This window comes from Mustela nigripes, chromosome 7, assembly GCF_022355385.1.
Source record: "Mustela nigripes isolate SB6536 chromosome 7, MUSNIG.SB6536, whole genome shotgun sequence".
Classification (NCBI taxonomy): Eukaryota; Metazoa; Chordata; class Mammalia; order Carnivora; family Mustelidae; genus Mustela; species Mustela nigripes.
In genome coordinates this window covers 26,615,848-26,637,970 of record NC_081563.1, presented here as the reverse complement: position 1 = coordinate 26,637,970, position 22,123 = coordinate 26,615,848, and the positions used below count along the sequence as shown (strand labels likewise).

Here is a 22,123-nt window from a genome sequence, read left to right as displayed (position 1 = left end):
GTAATTTAAACATTTAGAACTATATATTATACTGCAAAAGCAAACAGCACAACACTCATCATACTCATCATTACCTGCGGTGTACACTACCTCTAAAAACAAAAATACAAAACAGTAAAATGCACCTATGGTTTATATATATATATGTATATATATATATATATATATACACACACACACATACATATATATGTATATATATATAGTCTATATATATTATATATATTCCTAAAATATATATAATATATATTTATAAAATATACATACAGTTTAGACATTTTCAAATAAATCTTCATCATTATCTCCAAAAGAAATTTATAGCAAGAATACTGAAGGAATGAAAGTCAGATAAACAAAAAATTTTTCACAAAGTTCATTATCAGTGATGCAGCATAATTTCCCCCCTTTTAGTCATAACTAAAATGATTATAAAAGCTAAATACTTTGCATAACTAATCATCTGTTTAATGGCAAAAATTGCTAAACTTGTTCAATAGAAAAATACTGAAGGTCATGACAGCTGGGTTTTGAGAAGGGTGCTGCAAGCTCCCAGAAATGTATCCACAGCATATGAAAATAAGGCAGGGACCTTATTTCTCCTCTGATTTTCATACTATCCAATATATTTCATCTGAAATATTTACAAACCAAGCACTATGAAAGCATTTCAATGATGGTTTGAATCTTGAATTTGTTCATTTTGTGGATTTTCATTAAATTTTCGATAGGCTGGGGGGGAAATCAGACACATGTCTATGCTTCTATCGGGTTGGAAGACAGCTTTGGCTCATTTCTAGGCTGAGATCACACAGTGCTAGTAGAGAAGAATCTCTGTTTCTGTGTACAGTTACCAACGGCACGGCACTGGCTTGCTAAAGAACTTTCAACAGTTCCATCATCTGCACTACAGTCTACATATCTCATGGGTCATTTTTCACTAACAGAAAAATTTCAACCATGAGGTATAAAATGCAGGGGAAGAGAATGTCTTGGTTTTGAGAATCTCAGTGACAAAAGTGAAGCAGGCACTGAAGACCTTGGGAGGTAATTAAAGTAGTAACTGGTAGAACAATCTCTTCATCTGTCATAAACACTCCAAGTAAGGGCACCTGACTGGAATTTTCCAGTATCCTTCTATAAATGTTAGATCAGCAACACCATTTTTTCACTCACTGAAGAACCAAAAAAGGAATGAACCAAACAAAATGTGGAATTCTGTATCTGCATGGGAATAATATAAACAATCACCTGGTAGCTCAAGTCCAGGTCAAGTCATTTGATTATACAAAGGAGTCCCTTGAGCCCACTGTTAACCAAAGCACAGAGTAAAGACAAGGTAGCTGTGTCAAAATATTAAAGCATATCTGTATATCTATCGGCAAATCTAGCACACATCTTTAAAGAAAATTTGCCTGTATACTGCAAAACTCTAGAGGCAGAAAACAGAAATTTTAAAGAAAAATTGTCAATTGATATCCATATCACAAGAATACATTTTCAAGAAGTAGATCACATATCATCCGAAGTGTTGTTATGACAATGGAATATGTGGGGATAGGAATGTAGGAATTATATTAAAAGGTTAAAATATTTATGGATATGGATTTTTTTAAATCTGAGAACTATTACATATACATTTTGCTGAACATCGGGCATTAGTATTTATTTCTAATTTCTACATTGGTCTCTGACATTTGTGGCAAACAAGAGACTGTAAAGACAGGGAGACAGTTGTAGGGATAAGGTCTATACATCAAGTGCAAAGAGTGGGGTCATGGGAATCCCAAGAGCTGCCACATGTGGGCCATGGGCGAGGTGAGCTCAGGGAAGCCTGGTTCTTTATGAGAGTTGTTTCCCCAGAAACAACACTGATACACTGCCTATTAAAACATGCTGTGTATTCCAATTAAAGAATGGAGGAGGCGTAGGTGGAGGAAGAGAGAAAGAGAACTCTTTAGCTTCTGGTTATGCACTGAACTCTTCCATCCAGATTTCCAGGGGGATTCCCCTTCTTGGATATATCAATGGAGGACTTCTGGGGTACAAAATAGTTGGCTTTATTTAGTACTGCAAAAGCAGCTGCCTGACATTAACCAAACCCTCTGGGCTGTTAAAACATAATAATTATAAACTCTTTTCAGTAGATGTCAGATAATTTGAGTATGAGAGACAAAGAAAGAGCAAGAGGTCATCTGAAGCATGATATGTGGGTTTTGACAAATGAGTACTCACAGATAACTTCTGTCTTTTCAAACCACTGAAAGGTTAAGATTTCATCAATATGAGATAACCACTCTGGTATTATAAATATCACATGAATAAAGTGAATTTTTAAAATTAACAGAAATTATTATAAAGATATGCCCTGCTTGCCCTTAAAAATAAACAGAATCTCAAACCTGAATAAGTTAAATCCTTTAGTAAAAGCAGACTCTACCAACTATTCATAATGATGACTGATTTTGACAGCTAAACTTTACAATGATACCAAATCTATTTTCAAAAATGTAATACAATATAGAAATCTGCTTACAAACTAAATATTTGTTTAGTATTTCTGAATAATAATATATTTAACATATTATTGCATTTTTTTTTCTTTAACAGGTAAAATGCTTTGCCAGGTGCTTTATGTGCACAGATGAAAGAAGAGCTAAATTAAAATCTCATTTGAACACTGCCTGGTCCTTATGCACTTAGGGGTTAGTACAGCAGATATGGTCAAGATTATTGTTTTGACTACCTAATGTGTTTAACAAGATTTCTCAGGGGAGAACTAGGTCTAAATTTCTGTTCTTCCTCCACTCATTCCCAGTCATCAAGCTTTTTAATTGTCCTTTATAGCATGCCCTATTTACTCAAGAGGGACAAGCTAAACTTATGTTCGCTCAGGCCTGCCTAGCGAATTAGAACAAACTCAGAAATAAAAGCTCCTATTTGGGGGAAAATTTGAAACCGTTTTCAGGCTCATAGATTCAGCTGAGCTTGCAGCAACCTGAACAAACCTCAGTTTTAGAAAACAGTATACGAATTGCAAAACTATACTTTAACAAATGTTCTCTGTGCTCCTTCAGCAGAACAAAAGGGCAAGACAGGCTGATTCTTGCCCTGGTCTTCTGTATCTCTTTTTGTGCAGTTGATTATTTATAAAGAGCTAGAAGGTGAAGATGATGCATTGTGTCATACAAAGACTTTAGCCAGTGCATCAGCCCCAGCACTGGCTATATAGCATTTGGATGGGTGGAAAGCTACATCATGAATTGATTCTTCAAATTTTTTCCGATGAGCTGTGAACTCTTGGATACACGTCTTACTTTCTAGGTTCCATAAACGTATTGAACAGTCATGACCTGCGTCAAAAGGGAGGAAAAACAAAATGAAAGGAAACATTACATTAACATGAAACTAATAAGGATAAATAAAAAAACTATAGTTGATGTACTTACTGCCAGACATCAAGTATAAGCCATTAGGATCGACTGCTAGACTTGTAACAGCTTCTAGGTGGGCTACCATGGAGTGGATGAGTTTGCCTTTGGAAAAAAAGAGATTGTTATTTTTTATTAATAGCTTTCCTCATCCCTGATTATATGTCAGCTACCTTGTTACACTGATTTCTCCAGTCACACCTCTTTGTGTAGTTATTCCATCAGTAGCTTTTTCCATAACAGCTAAAACAATGTATCTCCCTCCCCACTTCAGCCATGGTGATGAAAAACAAAAGCTCAAATTTCAGATTTTATTTTTTTCTTTCAAATAACAACAGAAAAGTCAGTCGTTTCTACACAAATATTCCTTTAAGCCATGTTCATTAACTAAGAGTCAGACGTTATTAATCAGCGACTTTGCATCCTTTATCTACAGGCAAATTAGGTGGGTTGTAAGAACAGAAGAGACTGAAATAAAGACAAAGGAACGGAAAGAAAACCTGGCCATGATTTTCGTGGAAACAACATATAGAAAGGGATTAAAATATTAAATTACTCATCACTCACAGCTAAGCAAAGTCAGCAAAAGTCAAAAGCAGATACTCAGATAAATATGGCTGCTAATATGGAGTGTCCTTCTCCTAACACAGGTCTTCAGGATTTTTTCCTTTAGTAAAACGCAATTCAATTAAAAAAAAAAAATGGGAAAGCCCACATGTCCTAATTCAAATCAATCAGCACCAGATAGTCAATATTATAATACAGAAAAGAGTAGTCCATGAAAAATTGAATCAAGTAAACCAAATGACTCCGGGGTCTCCATCTCTAACACTGAAACTATTCAAACACTGAACAATTTAAAACAAAATATAATGATCATATGCCTCTACTTCTAACATATTTCTACTTTCCCCCAACGTATTCACAGCAAGAGATCAGTTTTATTGCTATTTGAATGACCTTTTCATTGTGTCCATAGTCATAACCTTGGCTCTAGGACCAAAACATAGTATCTACTTACTATTAAATAAACCAAGATGATGCTATACGCTATCCTGAAGACTAGTTCTTAGCAGATCTGGATAGAATGAAGAGAAACTGAGCTGGGAAGGTATCTGTTTCATGTCTACTCCCGGACATACAGCCATTAAAGAAATACCCAAATCAGGATACTCATGATGGGGTTTGTTTGTGGTTTTTTTTGGTTTGGTTTTTGGTGGGCTTTTTGTTTGTTTTTTGTTTTTTTGCTTTATCACTGATCACTCTGTAATCAACACTTACCTGTATTGTTATCGTAGAATTTGATGTGCCTGTCTTCATGAGCTGTGATGCTAATGGGAAGAGTGGGATGGCTGATGACTCTATTTATTTGGCAGGAAGAGTTGGCTGTAAAAAAGGAAAAAAAAGAGCAACAAGGTAGCTAAGGCTTACAGCCAACTCTTCATACAAGAGAACCGAATACTCACCCAAGAAACTTAAAAGGTAAATGATGTGACCTTAACTTGTCTTTAATTCACTTAATTCTGTGACTCTTCATAATCTCAAGGTTAGGGAAGAAGAACTTCCTGAGCAATACCATACTGACAAATCTAGAGGTATGTACAAATGAGAATTTTCTTTTCCACCTGCAACGGGGTGCCACCCAGGGCTTAGCCTAGGGTCACTGATGACTTGTAATACTTCTGCTGCTTTAATAAAATTCTACAATTATTTACATGTAGACGCTACCCAAATTTAAACTGTCACTCTTTCTAGATACAGAGTTATCACATGGTTATCATCTGAAAACAAATATGACAAAGAGATCTTCTGAGCTCTTTAATCTCTTTTTCATCATAAAAGAAGTGGTCACTGGGCATCTAGGTGGCTCAGCTGGTTAAGTGTCTGGTTCTTGATTTTAGCTCAGGTCATGACCTCAGGGTCATGAGATCAAGCCCCATATCAGGCTCAGTGCTCAGGATGGAGTCTGCTTGAGATTCTCTCTCTCCCCCTCTTTCTGCCTCTCCTTGCAACTGGCACATGCACATGTGTGCACACACACTCTCTCTAAAATAAATAAATAAAAACTTAAAAATAGAAATGATCCTCATTTGATAGTCTACCAGGTTTGGAATCTTAAAATAGCATCCTGACTACTATGTGCACTATATAGTAACTTTCAAAGAATTTCAATTATATGCACAATGAGACAGGCAGACCACATGTCATTAAGTCCATACCACAGTGCATGAACCAAGATCTAAAAAAAGTTGTGATTCCCCCAAAATCATGTGACAAAGCCAATACCAATACTAACTTCTACGTCTATCCTAACTAGGTGGCTCACGCAAATCACACAGCTGCCAAAAATGGTACCTAAACTACACTAAGCCCTTCTAAAAGTCCTTTATCAAAAGGAAATCAATCTTTAAAAATCTTTTAGGGGCACCTGGGTGGCTCAGTGGGTTAAAACCTCTGCCTTCGGCTCAGGTCATGATCCCAGGGTTCTGGGATCGAGCCGTGCATCGGGCTCTCGGCTCAGCAGGGAGCCTGCTTCCCTTCCTCTCTCTCTGCCTGCCTCTCTACCTACTTGTGACCTCTGCCTGTCAAATAAATAAATAAAATATGTTTTATATTAGTGAGTTTTGTTAAGACACTTTATTTTTCTTTTAAAGGAAAAAAAAATCTCTCTATATATAAAGGTAATACTAACTTAAGATACATCAAAGTTAAAGAAAAATCATGTCATGGTTCAGGGAGAGGAAGGGATGCCCTTCTTGTAAAGTACATTATTGGGACATCTGGCAAATTTGAATATAAATAATAACTTAGACAACAGCATAGTGTCACTGTTAAATTTACTCATTTTGATAATATGCTATGTCAGAGAATGTCCCTGTGTTTAGCAATTACATGCTAAAGGATCTAGAAGTGTAAGTTTATGATGTCTCTGTGATTCAGAATTTAAAATTATACAAGAATATAGACAGTGATAAAGCAAATGTCACAAATGTAGCAAAATGCTAAAAACTAGTGAATCTGGGTGAAGGGTAGCTAGTTTTTGTACTATTCTTGAAACTTTTCTGCATATTTAAAATTATTTCAAAAAAGAGTTAAAATTTTTTCTAATCTCAGAATCGTTTTTATGAGTTTACATTCAAAATAGAAAATACAGATAAATATAGGTGAAAATAGCTGTAACATTAGTGTACTCAATTAGATTTTCTTACAGTTCCTAAAAATATGACATCTTAAAAACTGGCGATAGGGGGACCTGGGTAGCTCAGGTCATGATCTCAGGGTCCTAGGATCGGGGATCCCACATCAGGCTCCCTGCTCAGCAGAGAGTAGGCTTCTCCCTCACTCTCTGACCCTCCTACCGGCTTGCTCGTTGTCTCTCTCTCCCTCTCTCCCTCCCTCCCTCCCCCTGTCAAAAACTGAAGGTAGTTTTTTTCCCAGTGTTAATGGCAGGGAGCCACCCCGCCTGTTATCTAAGAGTAAAACAAAAAGTCACTTGACCATGTAGAGTAAGCGCTGGGTCAGTTATACTTGATTTAAATGGTCCTAAGCAAAGAGTTTAGTTTTAAAATTCAGCATACAGGGCGCCTGGGTGGCTCAGTGGGTTAAGCCGCTGCCTTTGGCTGGGGTCATGATCTCAGGGTCCTGGGATCGAGTCCCACATCGGGCTCTCTGCTCAGCAGGGAGCCTGCTTCCTCCTCTCTCTCTCTCCCTGCCTGCCTCTCTGCCTACTTGTGATCTCTCTCTGTCAAATAAATAAATAAATAAATAATCTTAAAAAAAAAAAAATTCAGCATACAGATATTCTCCTCCCCTCAGGAGCTAACATACCACAAACAATATCCTCTGTAAGATCTAGCAGGAAAGTAACAGAAAAGAAATACTTTAAGTAAAATATCCCGTGTATTCTGAGAAAGAGGTTTCTGAGAATAGATTCAATTCTATTGAGATCTAGGAAATAATTACGATAGAAATCAAATGATGGAAGAAGGCAAGAGTTTTTATATAATAACATTTTCAAGAAGTTCTCCACTTAATGGTACATCAGACAAGTAAGCAAAAGGCAAAGAATATCAAAAATCAATTGAAGGCCTACCAACCATCATTCTAACAATAAATCTAAATCCTCCAAGTGTTCATATTCAGCTTGCAACTTAGAAATGGTTTACTTTTCACCAGATGGACAAGTACTCAATTACCTGCTTTAATTACCTTTGATTTTTTTCAGTCAAATGACCATTGACATTAATTAGTAGAAAGCTAGTTTATTCTGATTTTTAAAACAAAAATCCTTCATCCTTTTAAATTTTTTTTTTAAGATTTTATTTATTTGTGGGAGAGAGAGGGGGAGCAGCAAGCCGAGGGAGAAGCAGGCTCCCCGCTGAGCAAGGGGCCCAATGTGGGACTTGATCCCAGGACCCTGGGATCATGATCTGAGCCAAAGGCAGATGCTTAACCGACTGAGCCACCCAGACATCTGTATGAAATTCTGTATGAAATTTGTTGTTACCTTGAAACGTTTTTGGTCAGAACTTCAACTTAAAAAAAATCTGCTAAGTTCCAGAAAAGAAGAACGTAGTGAAATATAAATAGGTAGGGGTAGTCATGGTAGAAAGGAATAAAAGACTAAATCATACAACTTTAAAGTAATCACACTGATAATTTAGGAAATACCAGAACATATTATCATAACTCAAATAATTATTACTTATTCTAATAATGCTGCTTTGTTCAAAACATTTTTGGCAGTTTTCCTCAGAAAATGCTTCTAGTATAAAGCAAAAAGTTATATGACTTTATGGTCACACATTTAAGGAAAAAAATGAAATTGCCAGACTTCACATCATATTAATTTAGAGCAGTCATTAAAAATCAGTATTTACCACTCAGGACATTCAAAGCACTGACCACAAATCCGAAGGTAATTCCAAAAATGTTCACATTTTTCTTAGTTTTATATTGTTTTCTGTATTTTACTACTGTAAGCTTTAGGTCACATATTTAAATGAGTTTAAATTTACTGACAGTCTACAGCCTATATTTCTTGGCAAAAAAAAAAAAAAAATTCTTTTTCCTATTCCATAATCTCAGTTTTTATTTTTTTGCCTCTCTCTTTTATATCCAAATAGTTCAAAACTCTATTCATGTCTACCTCCCAAAAAATTCTCACATGATCTCAGAAAAGAACAAAGACCAACAGATTGGGAAGAGAAAATGAAGAAAGCCAAAATGGAATAGGGGAAATTTTTGAGAGGAAATGGTAGAGGGGACGGAGGGAGAGAGAGAGAAAGACAGAAAGACACACACAGACACACAGAAGCACATGAGGGTACCGTGGTAATTTTTTTTTTAAGATTTTATTTATTCACTTGATAAAGAGACGCACACAGAGAGAGGGAATGCAAGCAGGTGGAGCGGGAGAGGGAGAAGCAGGCTTTCTGCCTAGCAGGGAGCCCGATGTGGGCCTCAATCCCAGGACCCTGGGATCATTCCTGGGATCATGACCTGAGCTGAAGGCAGACGCTTAACAACTGAGCCACCCAGGTGCCCTGTGGTAATTCTTTTTAAAGAATTAGTTCTCAGGGGCACCTGGGTGGCTCAGTGGGTTAAGCCTCTGCCTTCGGCTCAGGTCACGATCTCAGGGTCCTGGGATCGAGCCCCATGTCGGGCTCTCTGCTTGGCAGGGAGCCTGCTTCCTCCCCTCTCTCTGCCTGCCTCTCTGCCTACTTGTGATCTTACTCTCTGTCAAAAAAAAAAAAAAAGAATTAGTTCTGAGACTAAAACAATAGTATATGTTTACACAGTTTTCTTTATCAACTGCATCCTAAATTATTACTGTCTGGATGAAGCCAAAAGATAAAACGCAATGGTTAAAAAGCCAAAACCGTGGTGGGGTTATGGACATTGGGGAAGGTATGTGCTATGAAGAGTATAAACCTGGCGATTCACAGACCTGTACCCCTGGAGCTAATAATACATTATATGTTAATAAAAAAATAAAATTTAAAAAATAATAATAACAAAATAAATTTTAAAAAGCAGGGGAAGGGAGCCAAAACCACTAAAATTCTGTAGTATCTTCTTCACAATCTGAGAAATTATTTCCTTACTTTCTATATCCAATAAGAAGCTTCGTATTTGAGATTCTGAGAGGCACAACTTGATCTACATTCTAATCAGGCTGTGTCAAATTACATTACTAATTAAAAATTAAGTTGTTTTAAAAATGAAATCATGCGGGGTGCTTGGGTAGCTCAGTCTTTATGGGTCTGCCTTCATTCAGCTCAGGTCATGATCCCAGGGTCCTGGGATCCAGCCCCACACTGGGCTGGCTCCCTTCTCAGTGGGAAGCCTACTTTCCCTCTCCCACTCCCCCTGCTTGTGTTTCCTCTCTTGCTGTGTCTCTCTCTGTCAAATAAGTAAATAAAATCTTAAAAAAAAAAAAAAACATGAGAAATGAAAAAGATTTATTTTATATTCAGAATAAATATTTACTGTCTTCAAATAGAATTGAAAACCAATCATTTGGTATAAAATACAATTTGATTCCTCTTTGGAACAGCTCAAATGCTATTCCAAATAGTATAAATGTGTGTAAACTTAACCCAAAATCTTAAAATCAATTGTAAATCATTATATCCTTCTAAGTTACTGTGTTCCGTGATCTAAAAAGCAAGAACTCTTTATAATAACAAGTATTTTTTTGTAGTTGACTCTGGTACTTATATTTTGATAAAGCTTAAAAGTTTGATCCAAACAAAGAGTATTTAAAGTTAGTATACATACTTGAATCTAGGTTAGATTCTAGAGTGAGAATGCGCTGCTGTGTTTCCATGTTAAAGATGCTTGTATATCCTTTGCTGAATGATGCTACCATATGGCTCGGATCACTGCTCACGAGATCCACAGAGGCAGGGATTCCCAACTCTAAGAGTCAGAACATATTCAGAGAATGGTGATTAGAGGGTCTACTTGAAATTGTCCACATAAAATAGCAAAACAAATAGTCACAAGATTTCCTTAAGAAGTAGACTCAAATGTGATTTGGTGAGTGCTGTGAAGTGTGTAAACCTGGTGATTCACAGACCTGTACCCCTGGGGATAAAAATATATGTTTATAAAAAATAAAAAATTAAAAAAAAAACAAAAAAAAAACTCAACCTGAACACAAAAAAAAAAAAAAAAACAAAAAACAAAAAAGAAGTAGACTCAACATTAGAATAAAAATTAACTCATAGGCATTCAATGGAAATTATTTCTGTTACTTTTAGCCCTAGCCTAGTTTATTATTCTCACCTGTTCAGCAAGTCTTCTACCTGTTACTCAGCTAAAAGATTCGCAGAATGCAGGCCTTTACTGGGAAACTAAATGGAAAACATGTATGGACTCTAAGTTTTGTTGCTTCCACACAACCTGAGGCTTAAACTGCCATCATAGGAATTCTTTATTTTAAAGAATTTTAATTCACCAAAAATATGGAATTTAAAAAGTAAAATTTCAAATTAGTATTATTATGATTGTATACAGAGCCATACAAATATTAGATGCAGGTAACTCATCAAAACCCAGATATGAGTTATGACAGCTCAAAAATAAAGAAGGTATTTTCAGCTATCATCTAGAATAGGGTAAAAGTTGGTTAAACTTAGAGTGTATTTATAAACAGAATAGAATGATATGCATGAATATAATCTTATCTTTTGATTTGGCTCAAAATCTAAAGTAAGCAAACAGTTCAAAAATGTGTATATTACAGAAGAATGTAAGATTAATGTCTAATGAGCACACAAAATAAGCTCTGAAAATAATCACCAAACTAACACAAATTAAAAACCAAAATGAAACACTGCTACGAACCCACCGGAATGGCTAAAACTGAACAGACTGACACCAGGTATTAATAATTAGGGATCTAGAGCAACTGGAATTCTCATACACTGCTGTCAGTGGTATAAAATGGCACAACCACTTTGGAAAACTTGGTAATTTCACATAAAGTTAAATACACAATACCATTTCTAATGCCCAGCAACTCTACTTCCAGCTCTTTATTATCTCATAAAAAAAATACGTGAATGTTCACAGCAGCTTTGATCATAATGGTCAAAAACTGGAAATAACCCACAAGTCCATCAAGAGGTAAATAAATAAATACACTGATTTAATGAAATACTATGAATCATAACTAAACAAATTGATACTTACTAGAACATGGATGAAACACAGAAACATAATAAAGTAAAAAGTCAGATACCAAAAGAGTACACACTGTATGATTCCATTTACATGAAATTTCAGAACAGATAAAACTTATCTATGATGAAAGAAATCATACCTCTGAATGGAACAGGAAGGGGGACTGGGAAGACACAAAGAAACTTTGAAGAGGTGAAAGAAATGTTCTAGATCTTGATCGGTGCAAAAGCCACGTATTTGTCAAACTCAATAGAACATATCCTTAATATGTGGTTTTTACAGTATATAAATTATATCTTGGAAAAAAACATTTTTAATGTGTGCTCTTTCACCAAATATTGTGCTTTTAAAAATCATTAAGCTGGAAATTCAAGCAAATATACTTTCGCTGCTTAAAAACATCCTTTCAAATTAAATTTAAACAGTTTGTAGAATCATTTACTTATTTATTTGCTTACTGTTACAATAAGGCGTCTTATAAAAATTCATTAGAATAATTTTTAAAAAGTATGTACCTTGATTATCGTTAAATACACTTAGGGCTGGAGCAACCTCAGTTGTATTCCATAAACGGAGAGTGCCATCTGCTGAACACGACAATAAGCGCTGATGTGCTGCACTGTAAGCCAAGCCCCAGACGGCATCGGTGTGGCCTAGAAGAGGGCCTCTTAAAACAGAAGGATCTATACAAAACAGCAAGAATGCGAAATCAAGAGAAAAGAAACAAACCCTAAAGGTACTTAGATCCCAGAGAAACTAAATATACAGACCAAGTTGCCTGAGAACAGTATAAAACATGCTTTCTGGTTTCTGTTATTCTTCTGAAATGCTGTAATAACTAAAAAGAGGCTTGGAAATAGGCAAATGCAGAGTCTAGGGTTTATAAATTTAAAATTTTAAGTATATATTTCTCTCCTTTAAAAAATTAGGTATTTCCCTTTCTCCTCCCTTTTTTCTTTCAATTTGTCTAGATTTTTAAAAGCATGTTAACACACATCATTTGAATTCCATCCACCTTCAGAGAAGCCACAAGTCTTCCCTGAGGAAGTGAACAGAGAGCCCTTCCTCCCCTGGCTCCTTTGGGACACTTCTCCCCCTTGACCTCCACACTCGGAATGACAGTTATTTTCGGGAGCAAGAGGCCTCTGCTATTCCGCGTGGACAGGAATGGAGACCTAAAGGAACCCCCAAATACTCAAATAGCAAAAACTGACATGTGAATGATGTGCGTGATAGGGAGGGAGGCAAGAGGAAGAGGATCGCTTCACACCGTTTCATAATACAAGTCCAAGTGGAAATTTCCCTTATTCCTCTGTGCAGTGACTCTACGAAGCAGTACTCTGAAGAGGCTCACACAAGTTTAAAATGTCAATAATGGGATCTGTCCTCTACCTTCTCTCTGTCGTACCATAAAATATTGAGAACACAATGTATCAAGCACTATGTCAGGTGCTGGGGCCACCCAGATAATTAAGACACAATACTGTCCTGGTCTCAAAAGACGCTGTGGTAAATATAATAATGGTGACAGACACCAGTTTCCAGAGAGTAACTGGGGTGAGTGAACGCTTCCCAGAGAGAGTGACACCTGGAGTACACAGGCATCGGCCAGTCAAAAACTAGACAAAGCCACCATTGGCAAAGGAGTTGGCACCGATAAAATCACAGAAGGACAGAAAGCATGACACGTGAGGAAATCTACTGAAGCGTGAAGTCTGAGGGAGGAGGTAGAGGCGATGAGAGCAGCCACTCTGAGGTGGGATTTCTAGGACATTCTAAGGTACTTGGAAATTATTCTGAAAGCAAAATGAACCACTGAAGGGTTTTCCCGGAGCAGCTGGGTATTTAATAAGGTAGCCTCACTGTAGTGTAGAACAGACTGGAGAGAATCAACATGAAGGCAAAGGGGCTGCATTAGTAGACTGGGAGAGTGATGATGTAGACCCAAGAGAAGGCAGTGGTAAAAGGGACAAAGCAGAAGGAGCAAATTCTAGAAATATTTATGAGGTAATATCAAAAGGAGTAGGTAATTAATGAAGTGTGGATAGTAAACAGAACAAAGCAAAAGGCTAACTATTGGGTTTCTAGTTTGGGTGATTCTGGTGGTGCCATCATTTAATAAGGAATACATGGGAGAAGAAACCCGGCCCTTGTGGGGATTGTGGACAATGAGACAGCCACTCTGAAATGTTCTGCAGGCATCTGAGGCTTAAAGAAGACATTTATGAGTCAGCAGCATGTAAAACCTCACAAGTACATTCAGTTTACCAAAAAAATACCTGTACAAAGCAAAGAATGAATAAGGTCTGGGTCTTGATAAATGCCAATATCTAAGGTGGGAAAAATAAAAGTTTATGAAGGATAGGAAACAGAAACTATCACAGACTTCAGTGTCAAAAAAGCCAATAGTGGGGGCGCCTGGGTGGCTCAGTGGTTAAGCCGCTGCCTTTGGCTCGGGTCATGATCCCAGGGTCCTGGGATCGAGCCCCGCATCGGGCTCTCTGCTCAGCAGGGAGCCTGCTTCCTCCTCTCTCTCTGCCTGCCTCTCTGCCTACTTACAATCTCTGTCTGTCAAATAAATAAATAAAATCTTAAAAAAAAAAAAAGCCAATAGTGGTCCTATTTCAAAAAGGATGGAGTGGTCTGCAGTTTCAGATGCCAATACATCTAGTAAAACAAGGACTGTAAAATACCCCTTTTATATTGGATCAGCCAATTAGATAGTCACTGATAATCGTATTATAGTTAAGTGGAATAGCCAGAATGCAGAGAGATGATGCACAGGAGAAAGGCATGGAAGTAGTAGCTCCTGACTGTGTTTTCTAGTCATTACCACCCAAGAGACAGATGAGGAAGGAAAGAGAGAATAAACAGAAGCCAAAGAGGAAAATGGAGTTAAGGAAAGGCTTTTTCTTGCCCGGGATAGGAGTCACCTAAATTTACTTATATGCTGAGGGGATGGAAAGAGAGAAAAGAGGGCAAGGTTTAAGACGAGAATGAGACAGAGCCCGAGAGAATGAAATGCAGTCTCCAAAGAAACAAGAGAGAATGAGGTCAAGAGCAAAAGGGGAAGGGTGGCTGGCCTGAAACAGAATGAAGACAGCTGATCCTCTCGACAGATAAAGGAAGTAAGGAAAAACAGAGAGGGGCTTTACCTTTCACAAAATATATGTCACATGCTTATTAAATAAATGTTGGGGAAATTTTTTGTGTACTGAATTTCTTATTTTACTTAGGTTTGGTGGTAAAATTGATTTAAAATGAAAATGAAAATAAATATGGTTTTAGGAGAAATATGACACTCCACACCATTCTAGAATTTAATATAAGAGGAAACCAAAATAGTCAATTCCTAAAGAGTTTTTGCAAGAGAATTTATGGTAACATCTAGTGACAGATTATAAGGTGGAATTATGTTTTATGGTACTGTTCCCAAGACTAAAAGGGCACTTCTTAATTTTTAAGACCTTTCAAGTATTTTGGTGTCACAAAGTTTAAAAATCATTAGCTCCTAGACTCTCCAATAATAAATGAGTAACATTCATTTTCCTTCATTGTTTGTCAAGAATAGTAATGAATATGTAGCAACAACAATGAAACATGATTACAGATTAGTAATAATGTATCAAGTTATGTACAGACGCCTAAAATGAGGAAAACAATTGTCAATCTAGGCAGCATTTCCAATCAATGGAACTTTGGGGAGTAGGAACTGGATTTTCAGGAATAACACATTTTTTTCTTTTAGCATATGTGTATCAAATTGTTTCCTAAATACAAGAATCCTCTTTAACAAAATAAAGACCTTGTTCTCTTTTGCCAATTTATTTTTAAAATATCTCATTTTATCTTTATATATGGTATGTAAAGTATGTAAAAAGAAAACAATTTATTCTTTCATGTCTTCAGGGGAAAACCTACCATAGGAGTCATAGGGATCGATGTTGGGGTTGGTGGTATTCCAGCCCTGGATCAGCCCGTCAGCGCCGCCACTGTAGCACTGCTCACCATCGCTGCTCATTACCACACAAAGCACTGGACCTCTGGGAGATAAAAATCAATTTCTATTCCCAAAAATCAATCTGATAATAGGACTTGTTAGAAATAAGAACGCTTAATTATTCACAGGCCTCTCTATTTTTCTGCTTTCTACGATGAATAAAAGCAGTATAAAAGCACTGCTCATTTTTCTTCCGCTGCTAAAACAGAGATTGGTAAACTGTGGCCTGTGGGCCAAATCCCAGCCAATGGTCTGTTTTTATACAGTTCTCAAGCTAAGAATGGTCCTTACATTTTTTAAGGGATTATAAAACTAAGCTAAAAACAAGAACATACAACAGAAAATACATGGCCTGCAAAGCTGAGAAAGTATTTACTATCTGACCCTTTATATAAAATATATGCCAATCTCTGTGCTAAATCAAATGAATTAGTATATTTCTTAAGCTTACCTGGAAATATGAAAAGCATGCATATGTGATAATTTAAAAATTCTTCATATTTTTATCTAGATTATGTTTAAGGGAAAAGAAAGCCCCAATTTTTAATATTTAAACGTTACCGCATCAACTTATTTTAAGCACAAGATATATAACATTTAAACATTATCCAAATAAAATTTAATCTCAGCGAGGATCTCTAGTAGTGATAAAATTGTCTTTAACACTGTACTATCTTTTTTACATTTACCAAAAAACAAAATCCAAACCCCTCCCCAAAACCGCTACTAAATACAAAAACTATATAACACAAATACGTAAGTGAAAGAAAATAAAATACTCTAATCAGGCTGATGTACAGTGATGCTGATGCTGACTTAAAACAGAGAAAAAGCACATACTTACTTATGAGCCCTGAATGTATAGATAGGCTCCACATCAAGAGAAGTACTCCTAAATCAGAGAGACGATTTTTACCACTCCACATTTCAGTTTCAATGTAATAAACAGTATCAATGAATATATGCCACAAAATTGCCTTCCGAAATGCCAACACTGTGGTAATATACAATTCTCAACCTAGGACACTTAAGAAAACTTGCCCGATACCAATCACATATTTTTGTGGCCTCAAGAAACAAAATCTTTGTTTAGTAATAATACCTGCTTATGTGCTCTTAGCACTGTCATAGTCTATTTGACTACTTGAGAGAGCCACACTCAGAGAACATCATGGGCTTTGAGGTGGTACATTTCTGGATTCAATTAACTGGCTAATTCCAGGCAAATTATTTATTCTTTTGGAACTTCTGATTCCTCTCTATTTAAAACAAAACAGAAAAAACTGGGGTAACACCAAATACTCACAGGATTAAATGAAATTCTACAAGTAAAACAACCTAGGATAGAACCATGCATGTAACAGGATTTCACTAAATGGTACTGAAATTTCTTTGCATTTCCATCAAGGCTAATAATGTCTGTCCTTGATACTTGCAAAAATTGCCCAAATCATCAGTTTATTCATTATTCAGAATGCTGAATGTATATATAGTCTATACTGCCTAATATTTAAACTCGATTTAAAGTCAATTACTTGCCATTTCTTATACTGTATTACAGTTTTTCTATAGGCATGTGATTTCTCTCCTCAAGCATTTCCAATTTGTTAAGTTCACAGGTAAAAAGGCCATGTAATTACATGTGAAGGTTTTACTACTAAGCTATCACCAGCAAGATACTTGTTTCAATATTTCTCTAAGTTTTAGTCAAAACTATATAAGACATCACATTCTCTGATCTAATGAGATGCCCATTGTGACTAGAGAACTAGAAGACAAAAGGCACAATTTATAATGAAGAAATAATTTTTCTCTGCTGAAGATACCTGAGCCATAGGATGAGTCTCTTGGTTTTAGCAAGATCTGGTTGAGCTATCTGATGCAGACTGGTAAGTCAAGTATTTTATCTAGTCCATGTATGACTCACAGCAGGAGTCACTGATCTCTTTTAAACTTGGCAACAGATATCCTCTAACAGTAGTAAAAACTTATTTAATGTCCTTCAGTTCCTGTTCATTTCTACCTTTCCAATAACCGAAGTGCTTGACACTAGAGAAGGGCCCTTGCTGGCACATGCTGGGTTCTGAGCCACCTGATTCAAGGACACAAGGAGAGGGACCTTCAATAAGTACCTCACCAAGTGGGGCTAAGATTAGCATGGTGACTGATAAAAGAGTTTATACCAACTCATATCTGTTCATGCTTACAGAGGAACCAAGGGGCCAAGGTAAGAACCAGCAGTTAAGTGAGAGTGACAACAGTGCCCTTCTGTCTACACATTCTAGTAGGTATGGAAAGTACTAAAGGGTCAAGGCCAAAAGACAAAATCAAAGAGAGGTCCCTCACCCCTCTCAATCAGCCTGCCCTCCCTCCATTCTACATCATAAGTCTAAAACCTAATAAACAAGAGGACAGAGTTGGGGTGGGGTTTGATTATTTTAAACATGCCTACACCTCTTTACAACAACAGGAGAAACGTTTGTTATAGATAAGAGACTCCACAAATATGACAACCATTTAAAACACTGTAGGGATTGTAGAAAAGCATTCAGAAACTCTGGGAAACTATCAGATAATACCATTTCTCTTTCAGGGTCAGTTTTCCAACCTAGTATCAGATTGTGAGTATGAAGGGAAAAATTCTAATTATGTGACATGGTAAAGAAGAAAGAACTAGAGGGGACACTTGATAAATTGAGAGATTTAATAACAAATAATTTAAGTATTTTTCTGCTGAAAAACTGATAATTAAAATACTCAGATACAGTTAAAGTAGAATATTCTCACTTTTTGGCTGGGGCTGTTTTCTGCAAATTCCACATTTTTAATGTGTGATCCTCTGATGCTGTTATCAAAACAGGCTCAATGGGGTGGAAAGCAAGGGCTCGAATGCCATCAAAGTGACTTCGTAATGTAAACTTAGGGTTCCATGTCTTCCTCAATGCATCTTTATTGTTTGCTATCTATTAAAGAAACAAAAGAAAGATATCCATACATTTAGTGCAGACAGGAAAATAAATATATTTCCACATTAATTCTTGCTGATTTGTCATTAAATCATCACATTTTCAACTTTCAAAACAATATAATTTCTAAATGTAAACAATCAAATTAACAGGCAAAATTAACAATACATCAACTGTGGTTTTCTTTGAAGAAATATGAATGCTGTAACAAGAAAGCAGGTAACAATTCAATGAAAGAATATTAAAATAACATAAAATAGATCTTCACTAAGATGACTAAAAAAACAAACAAACCAGTAATTTCAATCTAAAGTATAGTATAGAAACTAATTTGGGGTAAGAGCTAATAACTAAAGTTACCTTTAAACCTGTTAACATTATAGAATATGATCATATTTCTAAGATTTTTCAATACTTTCTATAAAAAGCTAAATATTCTTTATCAAATTATCAACAAGGTTTATAAACTGGAAACATAAAATGTTAACATTGGAAAAGATAATCGATTCCTCTTATAAAACACATCATGTTGCTTTGTTCTACAGAAACTCCATCCCAACAACTAAAAAATGTGGTTTTTTTCCCTCATTCCAACTATATTCCAGGCTTTTTTTTCCATTTCCAACTAATGGGAAAGCCAAAGGGGTTCATGTTTAACCTCACATTAGCACCACCTATGAACTCTTCACACTCCACAACTAATAATCATGCTAGGTTTAAGTAAGAGTGGGGCAAATACTATTAACACACTGGAGAAATATTACCATACTTACAATGACAAAAACCAGCAATGATAGTAACAATAGCTGCTATTATAAGCATTATTCATTACTTTGTACATTTTTCAAAAACTTAACAGGCATTAACTCAATTGTCACAACAACTCTATGAAGGAATTAACATTATCCCCACTTTACAGACATGTAAGGAAAAGAGAAGTTAAGTGACTTGCCCCCTAGTAAGCAGAGGAGTCAAGATTCAAACCCAAGCAGTCTGGCTTCAGAGGCTATACTCTTTTTTTTTTTTTTTTTTTAATTTATTTGACAGACAGCGATCACAAGTAGGTAGAGGGGCAGGGGGGGGCGGGGGGGGGGGGGTGGGCAGGCAGGCTCCCTGCTGAGCAGAGAGCCCTACCCCGAAATTGATCCCAGGACCCTGGGATCATGACCTGAGCCAAAGGCAGAGGCTTTAATCCACTGAACCACCCAGGTGCCCTCAGAGGCTATACTCTTTTTTTTTTTTTTTTTTAAGATTTTATTTATTTATTTGACAGACAGAGATCACAAGTAGGCAGAGAGGCAGACAGAGAGAGGAGGAAGCAGGCTCCCTGCTGAGCAGAGAGCCTGATGTGGGGCTCGATCCCAGGGTCCTGGGATCATGACCTGAGCCGAAGGCAGAGGCTTTAACCCACTGAGCCACCCAGGCGCCCCAAAGGCTATACTCTTAATATAAACTTTAACTTAGGACCCAGAAGTTTAAAAATTTGCAGAAAATCTGGATAGAGCATGTCAAATTGGATCAGTAAGAAGAAAACACACAGGATACAAGGAACTACTATAAGAATTGTGGCTGGTTATCCTTGTGGGGGAGGCAGGGGGGCACTGAAGTTAACTGAGTTAACTCTTGTCTGCTCTTATTAACAAGCCAAAAGATTTTTGTATGTAAGAACAATTCAATTCCTTCTGAACGTCTTAATGTGGTAGACAGGAACTAAGATGGTTCCCAATCAGCCCTACCACCTCATATTTACACTTTGTGAATCCCCTTGTACATCACAGGGTTGCTCTGTGTGACCAGTAACACACAGCAAAAACCTTGCATCTTGGGTGTTCTTACTCACTCTATTTTCAAGGGCACTCACACTGGGACAAGCCAGCTGCCCTGATGAGGAACCCACAGAGAGGCCCATGTGGTGTGGAACTAGTCTCCAACCAATGGCCAGGAAGGAACCAAGGCCTTCCAACAACCACATGAGTGAGCTTGGAACATATCTTCCCCAAATCAAGTCTTCACTTAGGAATGCAATTCTTGCCTACACCTTGACTACAACTACATGAGAGACCAGAACCACCCAGCTAAGCTGTTTCAGATTGCTGACTCCCAGAAACTATGATACAACAAACGTTGTTTTAATTGTGCAGTTTGTTAATTACATTGTACAATTTGTCACATAGCAATAGATTACTAGTATATTTATTAGAACTAGAGATTACTTTCAGGGTGCCTAGGTGGCTCAGTTGGTTAAGTGTCTGCCTTTGGCTTGAGGTCATGATCCCAGAGTCATGGAATCAAGTCCTGCATCAGGCTCCCGGCTCAGCAGGGAGTCTACCTCCCTCTCTGCCCTTTACTCCACTTGTGCTCTCTCCTTCTTTCTAAAATAAATAAATAAAATCTTTAAAAAAAAAAAAAAGAACTAGAGACTACTTTCAAAAATGCAGGTATAACACTGTCTTTTTTTATTTTTTTAAAACAACTCAAAGATACTTAAAAAAAAAAAAAAACAGAAAAGAGAGAATGACATTTCTCTAGAGACATGACTGGTCCATAACATAGTGGACTAAATCTTTGTGGGGTTAATATGAAGAGAACGAAAGTATCAAATGGGAGCTTCTGATCTAGCTATGATGGGCTAGATCATTAGGATCAAGTCTGTACTTGAGGATGAATAAAAAAGCAGGGCTAAAAGTTTTTAAATGAGAAACCAGCAAAACAGTGAAGAAAAAGCAGACCAGAATCCAGGGGAAGACAGAATAAAAAGTCTGATATTTGGACTTGTTTTTCTCAGAGTGTGTTTACTGATTCCAGAAGGGATGGCTGAGAGGTCAGGCTGTGCTTCGGAGAGCTGTGCAGGGCAAAGACATACAAACCAGCACCTGCCAAGAAAGTAGGGCTTGGTGCACCTCCTTGCTTTAGGTTTTGAGTTCAAAGGGCTGCATACTTTTTTTTTTTTTTTTTAAGATTTATTTATTTATTTGACAGAAATACAGAGAGAGATGGAGAATCAGGCCTCCCGCCGAGCAGGGAGCCTGATGCGAGGCTTGATCCCAGGACCCTGGGATCCTGACCTGAGCAGAAGGCAGACGCTTAACCAACTGAGCCACCCAGGTGTCCCCCCCATTTTTAAAAAGGTATACACACACACACACACATATACATATATACACACATACACACGCATACATAGATACATACACATACACACATGTATGTATTTTTTTGACACAGAGAGTATAAGCAGAGGGAGCAGCAGAGGGAGAAGCAGGCTCCCAGTTGGGCAGGGAGCCCAATGTGGGACTGGATCCCAGGACCCTGGGATTATGACCCGACCCGAAGGTAAACACCCATCTGACTGAGCCACTCAGGTGCCCCTGGGCCACATTCTAGATAGAAGAGTTAACTAGAAAAATACAAGCCCTTACAGAGACTGTAGATCAGCTTTAGATTATCTGAAAAATTGAGAATGGAGTGAGGTGATCCAGATTTCTAGTGGCTCCAGCCATCTGAGAGAAGCAAATTAAAGTAACTCCCTGAGGGAA

The 22,123-nt window shown here is 37.1% G+C and overlaps 1 protein-coding gene across 3 annotated transcripts in view; it reads right to left on the bottom strand.

The window, feature by feature from the left end:
• Positions 1-270: 270 nt before the first annotated feature.
• STRN (striatin) overlaps positions 271-22,123 on the bottom strand; it is a 101,944-nt gene continuing 80,091 nt past the window's right edge. For all 3 annotated transcript variants that reach the window (XM_059405421.1, XM_059405419.1, XM_059405420.1), the window contains 8 exons: positions 18,409-18,584; positions 16,466-16,513; positions 15,543-15,664; positions 12,137-12,304; positions 10,212-10,352; positions 4,710-4,814; positions 3,447-3,533; positions 271-3,350 (listed from right to left, as the gene is read on the bottom strand). In XM_059405421.1, the coding sequence (XP_059261404.1) occupies positions 3,181-3,350; positions 3,447-3,533; positions 4,710-4,814; positions 10,212-10,352; positions 12,137-12,304; positions 15,543-15,664; positions 16,466-16,513; positions 18,409-18,584 (1,017 nt within the window). In that variant the 3' untranslated portion in view covers positions 271-3,180. The remainder of the gene's footprint in view (positions 3,351-3,446; positions 3,534-4,709; positions 4,815-10,211; positions 10,353-12,136; positions 12,305-15,542; positions 15,665-16,465; positions 16,514-18,408; positions 18,585-22,123) is intronic.